The 21691-nt window shown below is 41.1% G+C and overlaps 1 protein-coding gene across 1 annotated transcript in view; it reads left to right on the plus strand.

The window, feature by feature from the left end:
* The window catches only part of atp6v1ba (ATPase, H+ transporting, lysosomal, V1 subunit B, member a), a 47879-nt gene that overhangs the window by 11722 nt on the left and 14466 nt on the right, over positions 1–21691 (plus strand). Inside the window, exons 2-9 of the mRNA XM_071901911.2 lie at positions 6199–6254; positions 6827–6925; positions 8294–8387; positions 9114–9191; positions 12234–12373; positions 17510–17611; positions 18479–18576; positions 19244–19367. Coding sequence (XP_071758012.1) covers positions 6199–6254; positions 6827–6925; positions 8294–8387; positions 9114–9191; positions 12234–12373; positions 17510–17611; positions 18479–18576; positions 19244–19367 — 791 coding nt within the window. The remainder of the gene's footprint in view (positions 1–6198; positions 6255–6826; positions 6926–8293; positions 8388–9113; positions 9192–12233; positions 12374–17509; positions 17612–18478; positions 18577–19243; positions 19368–21691) is intronic.

Raw genomic sequence — 21691 nt, forward strand, 5'->3', positions numbered from 1 at the left:
ATCACGAGATCGTAGGAGTGGAGTGACTCCCGTGTACCATACATATGCGCATTCACTCAATTCGGTTGTCATTACCAAATTCTGGCAGTGTGTACGTAGCCTTAGTGACATTCAGTTATAAAAGTAGCTGGCCAGACAGAGGTGGGTAGATGGCTAAATAGCCGGCAGCCGGCGCTTGGGGAACCCCCTGATATGGTCTTTGGACTTGCATCGCCAAAAGGTGACTGCCTGACATTGAACAAACATACGTTCTACTCAGTGCTGTAGCCAAGTTGTGTGGACATGAAATTCTAACAGATGGCTAGGTTATATTGCACATTGGTGACAATGTAGACAAACTAAGTGGCAAGGTATACACTCACACACACTCCAGCTCAGCTCAGTGTCAGATGGAAGCTGTTTGGAGTGAAAGTTCCACTTTGGTTTTCATGACGTGGGCCTATAGTCTCATTCATCCGATTGGATGAATGCTTGCTTGATGCAAAGAAGAAAGCATTTCACTGACAAGATAATCATTCTGTCATATCATTTCATAACGAGTCTGCCCAAATTCAGACTATATCTGATCACTAGCCAGCAGACCACTAAAAATCAATATTTGCTGGCCCAGAGCTCTGAGAAAACAGTCGGGCCAGCAGACTAATGGAAATGACAAGCCCTGAAGAGTATCTGTGGGTGGACTTTTCCTTTAAAGCCACATTATATTGGTTGCAGAAATTCGTAACAGTCAAAAGGACACATTTGCGGGACACGCAAAGTGCTGCATTGGCTTCAGACTCCAGGCTTGCTAGCCAAACTATTTGAACTCTTCCATACCAGACCCCACTGTGCAGCCATCTGTAATTGGTCTAAAGTATCACATGATTGGTTTTGTTGCTTTTTGGAGAAGTGTCTCCGTTTCCTTTTCCAGTTCATTGCCTTTGTTTCCATGTCCTTACTAACATCTGGTGCTCAACTCTTCCCACTGAACCGTTGTTGGAAGATCTCTGCACCTTTATGACTGATCAAACAGCTTCTAAATGCTCATATTCCCTCAGCCGCCAGGGTTTCAGGTTTAAGGCAATTAGCATTCCCATCTCCAGAGTGGCTGTGAGAATCCCTGTGTGCGTGCTTGCAGCAAGGGGCTAAGACATGTGATTGTGAGGCTGCACATCACAGCTACCACTGCTTTGTAGCGCTCATTCACCGTCAGAATGATGATGCGCCCCCATCTCCATCCCAGCTCCGACCCCTCCCCTCCGGTCCCCCCTCTTTCAGCTGGGAAATTGAATTGTGTTGGAATGCTCTGTGCCTCTTTTCTCTGGCACTTGAATGGGCCCTTTAGTATTTCACACCAAGGTGTCCTTCAGGGTGCGAGGTCAGGCTACCAAAACAGCTTCTAGTGGCGGATTAGGACCAATTAACATCTTTGTACACAAAGGGCTCTGGCAGCTGAACAGGCCGCAGGGTGACCCACACTGCCGTTGCATGCTAAGCCAGGGGACCGCTGCACTTGAGCTGAAGTAGCAAAAGAGGGGTGGAGAAAGTTTTTCAAACCTAATGGGAAATGTTGCTACTTCACACCGTATGAATGTATAGCCCATTGAGTAGTCGTTATCTTGTGAAATGAGCGAGCAAACCAAATCTTTTTTTATCATAGTAGTTGAACGTAAGAGGGTACCACTACCCTGAACTGTTCTGTTTTTCATGATGATTTGGTCCTGTGTAGGGGCAGGGTTAGGGGCTCGAATCCCACTGTGGCTACCCATATTAAAATTGTATGCATTCATGGTGCTGTTCTGCACTTCAGATAAATGTCCACCAAACGGCCATTTGCTTAATAGAAAAATCCACCCCAAAGCACTTTAACACTGTTAAAAGATGGTGTGTTTTTCTTATTCCCGTAGATAACTGGCCAAACGTAGATGACGTCACATGGAGATATTTCCAGCACAGCTACAATGGAATTAGTAGAAATGACTGAATTATATAATATCATATATTTTTGTATTTGTGACTTCTGTTTTTATTGTGGCTGTCAACTTTGACCTGATGGTTTATTTAGAAAGTTGTTTTACTGTGAGTTGACTGGATGCAACAGATGGAAGGGTTTTTTCTTCACAGTAAATGTGGGAAGGTAAAGTCACTTGAAATGTCTTAAAATTACGTTTGCGTCTCCCCATTGCTGTTACCAAACATCTCTCAGCAGTGGACTTATGGATTTCTAAGAGGTTGCTGTATAATTATGCAGCCGCAATTTTCCCTGCATCATCATTATTATCACCCTTCAGTAAATAGCCATATGTATCTCTTTTGAGACATATGGGCAATTTGTAGGCTAAGTGCAGCTATTAAGTCCATTTATAAACATGACCACCATGCACATTCTGCAATTCGTGGAAAAAAGGGGCTGAACACAAAAAACATATTGTCTTGAAAATTTGATGGAATTTTCATAAAAGCATGTTTTTTTTTTGTTGCAAAGGGCATATTTGGGTATGGGGAGCTGTCTGAGGTTGAAAAATAAACACATCCATCTTTGTAATCATAATAATCCTTCGTAATTCTTTAGGCAGTTTTTGAAGGCAAGGCCTGATCTTCAATGGAGAATGACACAGGTTGATTTGTGTTTGTGAGCAAAAGGATTGTCCACACTGCAAGTTGCTCCCAAGATGTATGAATTTATTAACACCTATACATATAAATTCATATACTTGCAGTGTGCGGACTTCTGTCTGGCACCTGGTTAAGACAGGGATGTGTGTATTTTTACTCTGCTGGATGGATTGTGCCATCCACTCATTTTGAGGGATATTTACTATACTTATGTTGCTCTTTCAACATGGCGTTTACTGTTGGGGAACAATAGCAATTTATTTAGAGAACCTGCAGAGTTAAGAGGGGATGTTACTGAGAAAAGTTTGATTGTTAAAGCCTTTAAAATTTGTCTCAAGATTTTATCAATTTCTTATTATTTTCAGGTAGCGGGGGAGTCATTGCAATGTTGTAGTATACAAGAGTGAATGTAGTATATGTAGTACAACTTCAGTTAGCGTCAAGTGCCTTGCTCAAAGGCACATTGGTTGTAGTTATTTGACAGGGAGGAGACTGGCACTTTGGCTACTCTTTTGTCTTTGAAAAGCAACGTAGGATTTTTAGCTCATTTGAGGATCATTTCAGTAAAGCTGTGTGTGGGCTGTCCCAGCTTTGAGGATTAGTGCAATGTTAAACCATGCTACGACTCATTAACCTGCATCCTGGCTCTTATTGGCCGATGAGGGAACCAAAGAGATCACCGATCAAGTGCATTTTTTTTTTCCACTGCAGAACTAGGTGTAGTAAATCCCAAAAATTCATGCAAGAAATTAAGTCATTGACCAAATTTTGGGCCCTGAGGCAAGAACTGAGATGAAGGCCGTTATGAATAAGATGCGTTTTTATTTTGGAGAAGGAAAGTGCCAATGTTTTGTGTCTGTGGACACACAGTCTCCCCCCCACCCACCCCACCCCACCCCACCCCACCCCACACACACACACACACACTTCTGTCTCCCACAGCCTGTCTCACAGCCTGACTAATAGGGACTGAAATGCAGGTGTGTGTGGGAAATGGCTGCAGTGCTGTAGCGCATTGACAGGTTATTTTGTTGGCCTCCGCCTAATTAGTGGCATAGTGGATGCACCCCGCCAGGCTTTAGTGCTCCGTGTTAGAACCAGTCCACTCTAATTTCCTTGCGCCTTTGATATCGGCCCAGAGATTGACGGTTCACACATAAAAGGAAACACCAGACCATGATAGAAAACCTAGCAGTAACAATGCCAGCCCCCCGCCCACCACCTCCAGCTTTCCCAAAACCCCCTTTCACCCCGTTGTCTTCACATCTTACCCCCCGACTCTGCAGATGTGCAGGGAGAGACAGATGGAGGAGACCGTGGATTCTTTGACCTAAATTGGCTCCCATGTCAGCAGAGCTAACGTTTTCGCTCCATTCAGAGAAAGAGAGGTCCAGGACATTCGCTCCTCTACTTGTCCCTACTTAGGCTCTTCCTGATGGTCCCAACCTCTACAGATTGACCTACCTGCCTCTGACCTGCCTCTGTCCCATTACGGTGAAACTTGTGGATCCGTAAAGCAGTACACCAAGTTTTTGGTAGATTGTCCCATTGGTCAACTTAGCGGTTAGGTGATGAGAACATAGATACCAAAATCCACCAAAATGTGTCCCTGGCAGAGTGTTGGCTTCAGTGCTCCATGCTAACAGTCACATTGAAATGAAAAATGACTTCAAACCATACACCCATTTGACAATTTATGCCACAAAATTGACAAAAAAATTATTTTCTTGTATTTTCCAAAATCTCATTACTTTTAGTTCCTGGAAAACAGAAAATCTTTAGTGGTGACTTAAATGTGGACCAGTGGGCGTACATAAAAATTCCAACCAATAAAACCAAAGTTTTTACCATATTGTGCAACCATATCACATTACTTACCATTTAGCTTTAGAGCTGCTACATGTTGTGATTTCCTCACTGTTGCGATATTGCTAGTGGTCTGCTATCACTCAACATAGTGTATGGTAAAGTGTTAGCATGGAGCCTACTGTCACTCAACATAGTGTATGGTAAAGTGTTAGCATGGAGCCTACTGTCACTCAACATAGTGTATGGTAAAGTGTTAACATGGAGCCTACAGTCACTCAACATAGTGTATGCTAAAGTGTTAGCATGGAGGCTACTGTCACTCAACATAGTGTATGCTAAAGTGTTAGCATGGAGGCTACTGTCACTCAACATAGTGTATGCTAAAGTGTTAGCATGGAGCCTACTGTCACTCAACATAGTGTATGCTAAAGTGTTAGCATGGAGGCTACTATCACTCAACATAGTGTATGCTAAAGTGTTAGCATAGAGCACTGGAGCCAACAATCTATCAGGGCCACATGGATGATTTTGGTGTATGTTTAACTTGACTGAAGTAGCAGACACCCTGAATGAATGGTCATTAGACAGTTAAACTGCAATCCTTCTTTCTAAACCTATTGTGTAATGGCAGAATATATGGAATTCTATCTTTTGCAAAGAGTCCTTGATGCTTGGCTGATGAGGCATCATTTTGTCTTTGATGGTGTGTTTGTGGGTGCTTTTAAATCAGGACAGACTAAGCAATGAGAGTCCAGGCGGCCCACCCGTGCTGCTGTATCCTGGCGCGGTGCTGGACTATAGACTCCCCACAGGAACAAGACTGGATGTGGCCAGTAATGCATTTAGGCCACATGCAGCTGCAGGAAAAGTTGTCGAGTGAATGTGTAGCAAAACTGTGTGCAAACTGTGCTCAAGCGTTCAGAGTTTCTAGTAATGGCAGATGGTGGAAGGAGTGAAAGGCCGATGGAAAAATCACTTCCAACATGTTTATCCTTTTCAGTAAAGCTAAAGAGCGCAGCGAGGAGGTACAGGAACAGGGTTTATGGGAAACGTGGTTTTAATTTTGAGGAATGCTTAGCACTAATAATACATAGGTTACCAATCGTCTCGACCATGATCCGCTTTGTTTATGGTAATTTTACCAATTTATTACAATTACTTTGACAATGATATATTGATGTTTAAAAATACTACATGGAGCATCTGTAAGTGAAGTCAAAATAGTAATGAGTAATGGTTTTGGTGATATATTTATTTTGTAGTTTTTATTATTATTATTATTTTTTTCTATTAGTTTATATTTATATATCTAATCTGTACCTCAGAGTTCATGCAAGTTGGTGAAAAAACAAGCCAAAGTCTGTCTTGTTTGAGGACGGTTAGTGGAATTAGCCTGAAGTCTTTCCAAACAATAAACCACAATTACCGTCCAGCAATGATGACCCTTCATTCTATAGCCTGTTGTTACAAGGCTTGGAGACCGCCATGCACCTTGTCAATTGTACTTCACATGTGCAAAGTGCATCTCATGTATTTTTTCCTGACATTTGCCTGGCCTTGACATTTGGGCACGGAAGTGCTTGACAGGTGTTTAAATCTCACCGCGAAAGGTCAGCTTGTGATTATTAACATGGTTGTCTGTAAGGAAGACTACTCATTCCCATGTTGATTGATGGCTTGCATTTGAAGAAGAAAAAGCGCATATTGTCAATATTGCCTTCATTACTTGACGTTACTTTCCTGTGGCCTTTTGAAATGAATGAATGAATGAAATGCTCTCCTGTTTTTTTTCAGCTTACTCTACTGTTTCTGGTGTGAACGGACCCCTGGTGATTCTGGATAATGTGAAGGTGAGCCTGACAAGCAGTTTTTGTCATATATTTATGTCCCATATTTAACAAATAACAAATAATAAAAATAATTTATCTCTGAACAATGTGCTACAGCATGTTTTTCCACCTATTGCAGAACCACACTTTTATTCTGTTTGTGTCAGTCATCCATACATGCCACTGACAGAGCAGCGTTATTCCAACTTCCATGCCCAAATTGAGAGCAAACAAGATTTAAATGTTCTGTTCTTCATCTGTTGACCTATTCTGAAGAAGCTTTTTTGAGAGTCCATCGATAAGCTGGTTGACCAGTGTAAAAAAAACAAAACATTTTTTAAAATTTTATTGATGCAGTTGTCATTGCATAATTTGATCAAATTAATAAATAAACATAATTGATCCACTTGTTCCTATAATTTATTTATAATTATAAATATTAGGTGACATAAATGACTGTTAATTGAGTAGTACTTGGATCAGTACTAGTATTGGCCGATCTAGTTAATAAAGTACTTGGTACTTGTATTGATTGTGGAAAAATTGGTATCTGTGTAGCTCTAGTTACATTGTGTTGCCTATCTTTGACCCAGTTCCCCAGATACGCTGAAATTGTTCACCTGACCCTGCCGGACGGAACCAAGAGGAGCGGGCAAGTCCTGGAGGTGATTGGAAGCAAGGCAGTGGTCCAGGTGAGAAGCGTCACCCACACTGACTGAATAGCAGCTGTGAGCTGTCACAACACAGTTGAGAGCATATGAGCATTGAGTCATATTCCACAAATTGTCATATAAATAAATGGCTGTTTTCCTACTTTCTGCGATTGATATAACACAATAGTGATTCAACCCATACCCAGGTCATGAAGGCTTTTACATTTGCTGCTCTAAACACCCGCTGTTGGGTAGGTCTTTCTTGGGAACACAGGAAGTGATGCATTTTACACTTCCAGTTTGCTTGGATTAAATAGAAGAAGAACTGGGTAGTTGGCATGAGCAGTGATAGCCACCATGGCGGAACAGACAAAGAAAAGAGCACCACCTACTGAAACTCAAACTTCAACAGAATATCCAAGGATGTCACAGCACTGGACGCACTGTTTGATTGACAAGTGATCTCTGGGAAGTGCAGTGCAAAAACAACACAGCAATAACTGCTTGGTTCCAAAGATGGCTACAGAATAAAACAAGCATTGTGATAAGCTGCAACCTATTTGGCTGTATGAAACCACATACAAAAGCCTAACACAGCTTATTGGTTACTTAAAACAGCGCATCCTGCTCCTATCGCTTAATTATTAACTGTTAAATTTTTTCATATAGCGTGAGGATACATTTATCAATGAAGTCCTGCATACTAGGTACATCATAGTTATCATTAATGCAACTCCGACATCCGAGTCCGACGTGCCATCACTGATCTCAGTGCAACTTTGGGATAAATAGATATAGATTACAATAATACAACAAAACAATCATGAAAGGGGCAGATGCTTCAGTAACTCTTGAGTTCAATGAGCCGTCACACATCTCACTGTGATTTCACAATCAATAGATATAGTATGGAGAGAAATATCTGACACAAGTTTTGAAGGCTAAGTAAGGAATTTGTGCCTTTTGTGTGTTTGAGTTTCCGTGCTCATAAGAAAGTTTTGCAAACTTGAAATAATAAAAAAGTCTTTGTGATACAATACTAGAGTTACAGAATGCTTGTAACTCTAATGATTTTATTAGTCTTAGTAACGATTGCACGTACTGAAATCAAACATTCATGTAAAGCATACAGAGCTATGAATCCATTTGCTCTTGTCCAGTCATCTGCCCTCTGTCAGCCAAACACTTGTCAATGGCTGGATTTTATTACTGTAAGTAATGATCAGGCTGATGCTAACAAATTCAGACACATCACATAGAAATGTGTGACCACTTAACCACTAAAGATGGAGACAAAATAATAAAATGTGAATCTTGTTGGTTATCACTTCAACTAACCACAGCAGAGATGCTCTCTTAAGTAATCCTTAGACCTTTGTGGCTTATTGTGACTGTTTTTATTTTCAGGTGTTTGAGGGAACATCAGGCATTGATGCCAAGAAGACGGCCTGCGAGTTCACCGGCGATATCCTACGCACACCGGTGTCAGAGGACATGCTGGGTAAGATGACTACGGTGACTGCAAGATGAAACCACATTCGGTGGTGGAGCCCAACAGAATACAGTGTGAAATCCTCCTCTGATTAATCCACAATTAGGCTCTTCTTTAGAGCTGCTCCTACATCAGGGCTTTTATCACAGTCCCCCCTCTCATCCCTCCATCTGTCTAACACAAAGACGGAAATACCCAATCAGTATCTGAGCTTTTAGCTGTGCTTTCAAAGTATGCTGAATGCTCTATATTGTGTTATATTTCCCTTCAATATCCGTATTTCACTTATGTTTTGAATGTACTTAGTAAATGGTAAGAGTGACAAAACACTAAATTGAACCTTTGAGCTTGATGGCTGACCTTTTTTCTAACTGTTCCTGAATGTCTCAATCAGTGTGATCATCTCAGTACAGCACAAGGTTACATATATTTGAATAAGAGTAGAAAGTAAACCTGCTTTTGTCGCTGAAGCATCATTAATCACGGCCATGAATTTAAAATGTTACTTGTAGACTCTACAAGAGCCATCAGAGCCACTCTTATCTGTTTAGAGTCTGACACAAAACATAATGGATCAGATTTGGTTGGAAGTGTCATCTAATGAATTTCATATCATTGGTGTTTTTTAGTAATGAGATTTGAAGTCAACTTCCCAATAAATAAAATATTTGTTATGTATCAAATGACAGACTTGATTTCTACTTGGCTTTAAGGAGAAAATCTTCCTTTTTCCAGGACGTGTTTTCAATGGCTCAGGCAAACCTATTGACCGTGGGCCCACTGTTTTGGCTGAGGACTACCTGGACATCATGGGTAAGACCTTGCTACAGAAACTTTCTCTTATTAGGATCTCTTTTAGCCCAATTGGGCTACTCTTGTGAGTGTTACATTAAAACAAAAAAACACTTTAATAATGAAAACAGAATAAAACACACTAATAAAACACTGATTACAAATGTATGAATATGCACATACACATTCACTAGATACTTCATGGACAAAATTATTTTAAATTTAGACTGTGACCAGTGAACATATTCTCAATGTTTTTAAAGTCGTATTTTATAGCACCAAGCTGCTTTATGAAGCTTATTCCATAAAGATACTTCTCGATAAGAGGTTTGCTTACCGCATGTTTGAACCTTGGGATTTTTTATTTTCATTTATTTAACCATTAGTTAACCAGGAAAGCCAAACAACAAAAGAGATCAGTTGAAGTCCATCAAGTCCATACGAACAATAAGTACAAGCCAAGACATTTGGAAAACAGTGGCAAGTTCTTATGTCAGCCTCTTAGCCATTCACCACAGTTATAAATTCTCCCAGAGAGATCAGATCACGTAATTTCAAATCAACGTAGGGACGGCAAGAACAAGTCACTAGAACGTAAAGTATAACTCCCAGCTTTCCGAGAGATTTAACTACACAGATACAGAAGGCAGTACACTAATAATAGATTGATAGATGAAAATATACCAATGAGTAAGTCCGTGCATGGATAGGGAGGGCCAGTAACTCTGGCATATAAGGTACAATGATGAGTGAGAGCTCTACATCCAGTAGCAAATCTAAACCGTATCCAACATTCGTAAGTACTGAGCAGAAGCATTAGAAAAGCAGTGTCTTTTTCTCAGGAAGAACTGCTTTTGTAGGAGAGGGCAGACTGTGCCCTGTGTCCACTTCTTTTGAGTGAAATTGTTTTATGTTTTATCTGTATAAATCAGTTTATAGTACACAGGGCTGTAGTACTGGAGTCCGGTCTTGGCCTTGAAATCACAATTGCTCACGTCTTAGCCTTGTCTTGGTCTTGGCTCCTATTGGATGTTGACTCGACTTTTTCCCGCCTATCTAAACAAGTACAGAATTTGTGAGCTGCAACCTATCCATCCATCCATTTTGTAGCTGCTTATCCGGGTCAGGGTCGCTGGGACAACAGGGCAAGCAGAGCAGCCCAGATGTCCTTTTCCCCAACAACTTTGTCCAACTCCTCCTGGGGGATCCCCAAGTGCTCCCAGGCCAGCTGGGAGATGTAGTCCAGCATGTCCTGGGTCTACCCCGAGGACCCCGGAACACCTCCAAAGGAAGGTGCCCGGGCGCATCCTTAACAGGTGCCCGAACCACCTCAACTGGCTCCTTTCAATATGGAGGAGCAGCAGTTCAATACCGAGATCCTCTCTGATCACTGAACTCCTCACCGTTATCATGCATCCCCCCTGTGGAGGAACCTCCACTCATCTCACATCACATCTCGGCCACTTGTATCCCCAATCTCATTCTTTCGGTCACTACCCAAAGCTTGTGACCATAGGTGAGGGTCGGGACGAAGATTGACAGGTAAATTTAGAGCTTTGCTTTATGGCTCAGCTCTCTTCACCACCATGGTCTGATATAATGCCTGCATTACTGCAGACGATGCACCTAACTGGTGGTCAATCTTACTCTCACTTGTAAGACCCCGAGATACCTGAATTCCTCCACTATGGGTAGCTGCTCAGCCCTCACCCGGATGGGCCAGGCCACCTTTTTCCAGGAGAGAACCATGGCTGTCACACTGCGATGAAGCCAGAAGGACAACATCATCCGCAAACATCAGAGATGCCAGTCTACACCTTAAAACCCCATAGAGTGCCATTAAGATCTAGTTAAGGGACCTGGACCTTTCTCCGCTATTTTAATTATACTTTATATATTTAATTATTCTTTCAAAAAGAAAGCAAGACAGAAATGTATGTTAAAGAACAGAATGCTTTGCATAGACCTCAGACTAACAATCCTGAAGAAATTTATTTTCAAATAACTTAATAGCACAAAAAAATGTGCAAAAAGTCGAGGGGTCTGAATACTTTTAGAAGGCACTGTACATGGTCTGGGTGCCAGCTCAGTTTGCTGATCACAAACCCCAAAGCTGATCTCTTCTCCTAGGCCATTTCAAAATGCTCTTTTTTTCTCTCTCTCTTTCACTGCCATAGACTGTAGACAGTTCATTGCTGTGGCTTTAAGGCCAATTTATACTTCTGAAATGTTGCCATAGCTGCACTGTAGGTCTTTGTGGTGCCGGTGTAGCCCGCAGAGGCTTCCACAGTAGCTTACATGCACCTCCCCATAAATGTAACTGTGCGTAGGGTGACGCAAGACCGCAAGAACTGTGATTGGCCTGCTTGGGTCGCTTTTTATTTCCTCCTGCCTGTATCCGGACAATGGAGCAGATTGAAGAGAGGAGGTTTGCAAACTAAACTAATTTGTGCGACACCTTATCTCCAAATTATAAAGATTACCAGATGTTACTGAATTCGTGGTGAGAAATATCCCAGAAGGTGAATTTCAGAGAATGCAAACACTGCTACTTCTGTTATTATTGCTTCCATGTTAACAAAGCACACCACTGCTATCTAGCATTTCAGTGGTCTACGCACAGAATCACCAACGCAGAACTTTTTTTTATTCAATTTACTTTATTGGTCAATACAGTGGAGAGAGAGAGAGATAGGAACAGGGGAAGAGAGAGGGGGATGACCTGTGACAAAGGTCCCACGCCAGATTCGAACCCAGGATGTCACAGTTTCATGGTACATGCCTTAACCAACTTAGTCAGTAGGACGCCTCCTGGAATAGATTTTTTTTTAGATGACAGAAGAAGAAGACGTTTGTAGGAAGGCCGCGTCTTTTCTTCTTTTTTTTTTTCATTAGACTCTTTCATCTCCGGCGTTGACCTTACAATCCCACCACAATGGACAGAAAGAACAGTACTTTATGGAATGCAATTTGGCATTTGCCTGCTGTGTTTACTTAAAGATAAACGAAAAGGTCTTGTTTTTTTCAGAAGGGTCCCTAGCTAACTTTTTCTGTGTTCTACAGGCCAGCCCATCAATCCCCAGTGCCGTATCTACCCCGAGGAGATGATCCAGACCGGCATCTCAGCCATCGATGGCATGAACAGTATTGCCAGAGGACAGAAGATCCCTATTTTTTCTGCTGCTGGGCTGCCCCACAATGAGGTGAGACCAGACCAGAGTTTCCGTGGGGTTTGAGAGAGAAAATGTTTGATGAAAGCAACTTGTTTTTCTGCCTTTTTATTATATATTATGAAAAATTGATTATATCTCAGTTGTTTTTCTCTAATAAACCCAAATGAATGGTTGGTATTGCAGAGTAAAAGTAGTGGTTCAGATTGGATACTTCAAGTGTAGTATTTGGAATCAGTATCAGCAGTGATAAAGTGGTATTAGTCAGTCCTTGTATTTTCTTATTGCTTTGCTTTGATCTCTACATTTTTGTTGCCCTGGGGATTTCTAATTGGATGTATGCCAAGTAAGGCCTGATCAATTTGGCAATATGATAATCTGGTCTTTCTCTGTGCTTTCATTCATAGTCAGTGTTTGTGTGTGTGTGTGTGTGTGTGTGTTTTGACAGTCTGAATAACTAACGCTGATAGGTGCAGATTTAATTATTTAGTCCCTATGGTGCACAGTGTATGTGGCTGAAATGGGGAAGTGGGCCAGAGGAGTAACAGTGTGATATTTCTCTGCTTATTTATCTCTCCACTGTCACCCTTATACCACACACATCTGTTACAGGAAAAAACACTTTAAAACATTTAAACACTGTTTAAAAAAAAATGCCTATTGGTGGTATACCTTGCATTTCTGGGTCTATTTTGTTGTTTGGTGGTGTATTTTTTATTATTCTGGCAAAATGTAGACAATGTGGCATCACATTGACATATATCCAGCACATAATTTGAGTTTGATAGCAGAAAATGTTTCAGGATCTAAAACATCAGTGGTAAACGTCAGGTTTTGGTGTCAGTCCCTCAGAATCAAAGAGCAAGAGCTTCTTTCTAGAGCCGCCATTTTGCACCAACGTTCAACCATCATACAGGGAGAAATCCATCGCAGAAGAGGAAGAGAGACCAATTTCTCCACCCACAGTAGCCTCAATAGACCAGAATGCAATGCAACCACAAGACATGTTGCATTTTGAATTAGGGGTTAAAATCTTTCTGGGAAACCTAGGAAATCAGTAACTGAAGTAGAAGTAGGCGACAACAATGTGTTACAAAATAACTCCTGGAAAACATTGAACATCACTAATTGATTTATAACAGTAAAAGAGTATCCTTGGGTGGATTTTTTCCATTTTAATGCATGATAAATTTGAACCGTCTTTCATTTTTCTCAGTAATCATTAGAACACTGCTGTCATTTTTTGGCTTTAACCACATATTGGAATGTAATTACAACATAATTTGAATGTGATCCAAAATGGTTTGCTACTCGATGCTAAAATCTAACTGCAGAATGATCCGTGGATGTGTGAAAATATAAAGACTTTCAGATATTTTAGTTTTTGTATTTGTGGTTGCCTCATAATGGAAATGATATGAGTCAGATCGTCCTTGAATGTCAAGTGTTTGAGTCAGCGTCAAGTGACCACTGTCTGAGGTTTGCTTCCTTCCTTTCTGTGTCTGCATATGGAAATGGTACTTCACCTCCTCCTATTCCTGTACCACCTCCTATTCCTGCACCATTTACCGAGCCACGGTTTTCTGCTCAATAAGATATTTGGTTTAGTCGTTCTCAAAGACAACTGTGCAGCTCAGACAATTTATCTCGGCCAAGTGGAAATTAAACTAAGGAGATCAGGTCGTACTTAAAGATCGAGAATGATCTATTATTTCCAGCTGGATACAATGCATGGAAGCAACTCCTCCGTGTCAAGGAGGTTTTTTCATAATAAGACAGTTTAAGTAGGACAGCTTCAGAAATGGTCCCAAGGCAAAAAAAAACAAACTGTGGCCACAGAGGAAACTTCATTGTATTTGGGGAAACAAAATTGATTCAATCTGCTACAGCACTCACCGTAAATTGAGGTTTCTAGAATGAAAGGCCATTGCCTGTTCTTGATCCTCTTCAGCTAGAAAGAGAATTTAGAAACCCATAGTGACCCCTGTATCCGTCTCTTCACTCCCTCAGTCCTTTACACTTCACTGCTCAGGGACAAAATATAAGTGCTGTTATTGGCTCACAATGCCAAATCCATTTTCTCAAGTTGTCATTACTGCCAAACCTATAGCACCATGACCATTTACATTTGTTTGACTTTGAACAGTCACCAGTGTCCAATTGTTTCCCAAATGTGAACAGAACCTAGCGGTGTAATGATTATGTGATCCAAATCTTGGAGACTGGGCCAGTCTCTGAGACAAAATCGGGAATGCCGATTCCTCTATTAGGTATTTCTTTTACGTCATTCTCTCTCCCTCTATATCACACTCTACTATGACTAGTGCTCATGCATTCAAACATTCATCTGAAGCCGTGAAATGCCCAAAACGTTTTCTAATAGTTTTTTGTAGACTATTGTGGCTTATAATTCTTCTGACCTTCTTCACACTTAAAGGATTCCTCTGGTGTTGGTGAAAGTTGGCCTCATTTTCCAGATTGGCCTCTCTCCCTGTTCCCTGCTTTCTAGATGCCATTCAATCCCATTCATGATATTGCTCATCATTTACAATGTCAAATCCAAACCTCAGAGATGTGTAGCAACGTAATCCATGGAGGAGATATATCGGTCGAAGATGTAAGCATAAAATAGTGGTACATTTTATTTGTGAATGAAAAGTAGTTCCTGGCTGATGTAAGTTCTCTTTTCAAATCACTGAGCACACTCACTTTGAAGAAGTTGGGTTTGTTTAGATTGGAAGTCCCGCCTTACACGGCACTTCTCACCAATTGCTAACATCCTGCATGGTTACTTCAAGCCGTTTAGCTTTGATAGACTGTTTATCCGCCTGAAAATAGTCCGTGTGGAATAAGCTAGCTTTATCATTCCACAATTCGTCCCACATATTAGCTGGAGCTACTAATAACAACAAGCTAGTTTGGTCTCTGCTATGACGCTGTTTTCAAAAGTTAGGATAATTACGTAAAACATCTAGAATATTCTATCTAAAGTTAAAAAATAAACAACAGCAGTTTCATAAGGGAGAGATGCAAATCTGGCAAGGCAGGCTAGCTTTCACTAACACTAACACCAGAGAAATCCTTTAACACACATACACTTGAGTTGAGTGAAAGATGCATTTGAGTTTGTTATACGGCAGACCAAACCCTGCAGTGTCAACCACAAATATATAGGCAGCCTTGCCATTTTATATCTATTGCCGTTTTTGTCTACCATTGCAATCTGTCATAGTCTGTTTAATTATGGAAATGCTGTCCCTTCCGCAGTAGTTCTATTTGAATGCCTTATAAGTACTAATTAGCCTTATTCTTTGTATCTTTTTTTTGGATGAAGTGGAATGGAACATTTTAATACTAATACTAACCCTCACGGTCAAATCTTTCCATTGCTGAAAGAAAAATGTAAAATTTAGGGAAAATTGAGGTGTTCAGTTATGTTGTCAAGCTCCAGAGAAATGTCAAACAAAGATACATTATGTGTCAAATTAAAATGTAATCTGGTCAACTGGTCAGTAATGTGGATAATGTTGTGAATCAGTTAGCTGGATAATTAATGTTGATTACCACGAGTCCCAACCAGAATAAAAAAAAGGACAACACAATGAGTAAACTCAGCATTGCTCTTCATGGCACTGAACATCAGATCGAACCATAACGGAGCAAATAAAGAAGTGAATGCAGTCGTTTCCAGGCGTTGGCCCGCTCAAAGATATCTTTCCTGAAGAAACCGCTAACTGCATATCAAGATTAATTTGTCATCCCTAACAGAGACCATTGTAGAGCGGGAGGAGGACTGAGACCGAGAGAATGCCATGGCCTAGCGAGGGCCCCGTGGTTGAACCGCTCACCGAATTAAACCAATAAGACAATGGTGGCGAGAGGGGGATTAGACGATCGTGTGAATGGCACTGATTAATATAGGAGCGCTAGCCCAAACCATGAGGCTGTTAACGCTTGAGGTGGCTGTCCTCTCACCAGTCATCAGCGTTTGCAAACAGCCTCGTAATGACCTTATAGGTCTAAACAATGGACGACCCTACACTCTTTTGAGACGGTCAGGGCTGCTCAGCCAAGTTGAACATAGGGGAAACTTCGAATAAGTTCAGGTGAGATTTTTATCCCAGAAACAAGATGGCTCATTTATCTTTCTTAGCTGGTATTTTACTAAACTTTACTAAACAATGCTGTCTCAGGATCGCTTTCTTTATCTGGCAACTACATTCTGAGCGTAAATAAAGCCCGTCAACCCCATTCCCTTCCCCGGTTTGAAAGTGCATGATCAAAAGGGGGTCGGTTGAATGGAACGACGCATCGCAGCCTAGTCCTACTGTAAAAGCAGCCAAACAGGGCGCGCCTTGTCCGCCTAATGATGCCGGCCCACTTGTCATGCCACTGGGGCGGTGTAAAAAAAAAAAAACAGCTTGTCGTTTCATTAACCAGATGTCACAGAGGTCATTGGTGTGGCGGTCGCCTCTATGGGCCAGGTGTCTCAGCTCAGGGTGCACGGAGAGGTCAGGCGGAATCAACACACAGCAGCCATTACATTAAGTGATAAGCGTGAAATTCCTCTCCCCTTCCACATTCCCCTAATCGCAGAGTAGCACACAAACTGTTCACTCTGCTTATTCATACTAAGGTTAGACTGATATATCGGTTCGACGATTTTGGCCTTTCATTAAAAATATGATATGATATGATGATATGTCATAGTTTGATTGTTTGATCACTGGTTGTCTATAGAAACCCCTAACCTGAATTGATTCTAATCTGACCTTCTTCCATGGTCGTGTTCCATGGTCTAAATACTGTTCCAGAGGCTTTTTGGGGGGGACAATAAATACTTGTAATTTTAGGGAATACTTTGTGTGCGATTGGTCGAATTTAATGATGGTGAATATCGGCCATTGGCAGTTTTATTCCCACAGTATCGCTATCGGCCTTCAAAAACAGTTGAACCCTAATTCATGCACTCTCACAGTCACCCGGAAACAGAAATGTAGACATTAAATTGATCATTCACTCTCAGACATACACCAAGCTCCAATAAGTAGACATTTTGAGGGTTTGTTGAAGACCAAAGATTTTGAAAGGCCTTACTGTTTAACCATCTTTTATCGTGTCAACACTGAGACCTTAGGATTCTCTAACAATGTGTTTCCTTCCTCTCAGATTGCTGCCCAGATCTGTCGGCAGGCCGGCCTGGTGCAGAAGTCAAAGGACGTGATGGACTACAGCGCAGAGAACTTTGCCATCGTCTTCGCGGCCATGGGGGTGAGCGAGCAAACCGCAACGTTCAATGGACACATCTCTTTTTTTTTTTCCATTCGCTTTTTTTTCCCATCCAGCTAATCCCCCCTCTTAACCCTGACGTGACACCCTGTCCCCTCTCCCCCTCCCCTCCTCTGTCTCTCATTCACCAGGTGATTTAACATTTAAGTCCCTCTCGTTACTTCTGCACCTCTGAGCAGATCCCCCGGCCACGTAGACAGGCTACTAATTCAACAGGCCCTTTAACACAATCAGCCCAGCAGTATCAAATTCTCTCCTTCTCAGCTGCTCCTCCTGTCTATTCTAATGCCGTGACTGTGACAGGTTGACCTGTAACAAACACACACACACACACACACACACACACACACACACACACACACACACCTACTCGCTTCACTCGCTAAACCCAAATCCATTCCTCTTCCACTTCCCCGCCAATTCACACCCCATTGTGGTAAGTCTAGCAGGAGAGTTGAAATGCACTGCATATTAGAGGAGCAGTGTGAATAGGGATTTGGACCTGTCGACCTGTGGTTTTGCATTTTTTATGAAAAAGAATCCAAGGAAAATAACACAGTAAACAGGGCGGTTAGTCGCAGCAAAGCATCTGATTAACAATAAAAAATATTTTCATACAAGTATGTTTAGTCAGAGTTTAAGACTTGGCTGCGGAATAGCTTGTGCTACACTGCAGTACTTTTATTGAATGCCTTCTGATGCATTGTGGTATTTCAAAGGCAAAGCCATACCGCTGGGGTGGGAGCTATTTATTGTGCATAGGCAGAGGTTTAGGCTTTGTCAGAACGGTCCAAGGCCTTCCTCTGTGGTGCTGACTATTCTAACTTGTATTGTGTCATTTGCCCTCAGGTCAACATGGAGACCGCCCGCTTTTTCAAGTCCGACTTTGAGGAAAATGGCTCCATGGACAATGTCTGCCTTTTCTTGAACCTGGCCAACGACCCCACGTAAGATTCTGCCAGCAAGTTTCTTATGAAGTGATCCAGCACGCGGTCATTTGCTGCATGTCCTCCCCTCTCTCTCTCCCATACCTTCCTGTCTCTCTCACACTATCTCTGTCAATAAAGCATAAAATGCCTAAAAAATAAATTGAAAAAAAAAAAAAAAAACTTAGATACATTTTAATATACACAGAATGCTAACTTCAAGTATATGATATTCCAAACTGTGAAAGTGTATGAGTAGTGTCTGAAATTAACTTTTTGGCTAATCTGCCAAGGACTAGTAAACAAAAAGAAAAAATACTTTTTGCCGGCCAAAATAATAATATAGATTTTTCATAGAAATGTCATTTTTTAACTTTACATGCCACCGCTTTGTGTGGAGCCTGCATAATAGAGGAGAGCCTCTTTAATACAGAGCCATTCTTTTGCTTTGGTTTGATTGGCCCACAGTGTACAGTGGTGAGCAGGGTCAAACAGGTAAAGACCAAAGACTGCATATAACTGAGGCATTGAAATGTTATTGTCTCAAAAAGTTACTGGCCAGTGTGGTGGGTGACCCTAACTAATTTATCCATCAAAACAAATTTATCAGCATTTGACACTTGGTGGATGTTAATTTCAGGCTTTGTGTGTGTGGTAGAGTAACTTCTTTGTTTCTTCCTCCAATCAGCATCGAGCGCATCATCACCCCACGCCTGGCGCTGACTACGGCGGAGTACCTGGCGTACCAGTGTGAGAAACACGTCCTGGTCATCCTGACCGATATGAGCTCCTACGCCGAGGCTCTGAGAGAGGTACGACTACCAAGTAATCTCTCTCTCTCTCTGACAGACTGGTTGCCTTTCACAAATTTGTATATTCTCCGAGATGCACATTTGTCCCAAGTTCCTGTTTTTTTTTTTTGCTCAAGGTCTTTTTATTGGTATTTAAAGTCATACAAAATGCAATAAATCACAGATACAGTTGGATAAACACAATATACCCCCCCCCCATGTTTCTGCTCCAACAGAGCCCCATCCCTATTGTACCATTTTGTAATCAAACGGAATAGATTTCACAAACAATTACATGTACATATAAATAAAGTCAATGTGACAAGAATCGTAGGTGACATACAAAAAAATAAAATAAATAAAATTAAAAGATACAATAAACAATAAATAAATAAATAATTAAATAAATAATAATAAATAATGAGATATATAATATGGGGTCAGTATTACAAAACTGCAATATCAGTGGCATCCATTTTTTCTATATAGGTTAAAAATGGTTGCCATATAGCATAAAACTTCTTAGCACACCCTCTTGTAGAATAGCGAATTTTCTCCAATGTCAAATGATGCATAAAGTCTTTAATCCATAGCTTAAAGGTTGGAGGGAATTTGTCCTTCCATTTAAACAGTATAAGTCGTCTAGCTAAAAGAGATGCAGAAGCTATCATATTTTTTGCCTGGCACCTAAGATGTGTATCTTGTGGAGCTACTCCAAATACTGCAGTAGTAGCAGAAGGTTCTATGGGTACTTCCAAAACATCTGACAAGGTTTTAAATATTGATTGCCAGAAATTATTTAGTTTTGGACAAAACCAAAACATATGTGAAAGGGTGGCTGGCGTTTGCCTGCATCGGTCAAGTTCCTGTTTTGAAATGGTTACATGTGCGTGCAATACAATATAGTTGTAGATGTCAGTCTGGTTAATGCAGCCCTCCGGAAACCAGAAATTTTTGGTGGGCAATTTTGCCCACCATGAGACGCCAGTTAGACACAGCACAACTTGTACTTGAAGATGTATTGAAGATGTACTCGTTATGCATGTCTACGCATAATGAGTACATCAACAAGCTTGACAACTGCGAAAACAACAAGCTTGTCAACCAAGTTGGCCACCACTGAACTTTACAAGTCATCAGCCTTCAACAGCCATCATCAGATTTCTTCCTTGTTTCCCTACTGATGTGATTTTGTTTCATAAACAATAGTTCTGCCTGGCAAGTGCAAAATGGAGAAGTTGATTACAGCCATTCAAAGCTTCCCAGTTCTCTACAATTTTGATTTGAAAGACTACAGGAATAAAACGTCTTAAAAGACGAACCCAACGATGTTTGTATCCATCACTTGAGGTCGATGGTAAGCTCTGAAGTAGTTTTATTGAGTTGTTTTCTGTTTCTTTTCAATTAACGCTGCCTGATTAGCGCTTGCTAGCTATGTTAACTCATCAAAAGATGCAACGTTATGAGAGGCAATACCAAAGCAGTGAAAAAGACATGATTTTCCTCAGCTAGCAGTTGTTAGCTAGCTGAGAATTGTTTGTAGTATAGTCTGGCCTTTCTCCACAGAAAGCTTTTCTGAGATTACCATTTCCTTAGACATTGCAAAAAGCTCCAGCCACATTTAGTACTGATTAGGTCAGAGTCAGGTACCATGCTTCATCCCTTGTAAGTTTTTTCCTTCTAAGTTTCCAAGCGTGAATCAAGTTTTTTTTTAGGTGTACCATGCTTAACTAGCATGACTGGTGTACAAGGTTAAATTACAGAGCAATTTGTGTAAATGTTGACGCATTATGACAATCGCTTCACAGTTCTAACATTGTCCACCTCATCCACCAATGTTATGCAGCCTTAAATAGGCTGATGCTGCTTTTGTGTATATTAAGCAGTTGTCTTTTCCACAGAGTCACAGGGCCACGCATGTAAGTCTCTCATATTGTGTTGCTTCTGTCGGAAACATGAGACAGATTCAAGTCGGTGTCTTGCTATTCTTAGACATGTTTGCAATAGCCATGACTTCGCTTTGAATGTCAGTGGTAAATATTCAATATTCTGTTTAATGGCAGTGGAAAATTTTCAATATTCTCTTTGATTTGACTGGTCCTGAAGTTGTTAGGAATCAGCAGGAGGCCACAACACATTGGGTTTGAGGGAAAGTAGAAAAAGCTAGGCCTAATCCCTACAACCTGTATGTTTTTCGCAAGAGAATCACTTGAAGCACACATTTTAGTTTTTCTCAGTCCCTTCACAAGAATTCAGTTGAGTGTTAAGGATAGGATGATCTGCTTATCTCACGAAATGATACGCGATATGGGGTTCACGATTCGATACAACCACGATACGATGTA

Source organism: Centroberyx gerrardi, chromosome 15 (assembly GCF_048128805.1).
Source record: "Centroberyx gerrardi isolate f3 chromosome 15, fCenGer3.hap1.cur.20231027, whole genome shotgun sequence".
Classification (NCBI taxonomy): Eukaryota; Metazoa; Chordata; class Actinopteri; order Beryciformes; family Berycidae; genus Centroberyx; species Centroberyx gerrardi.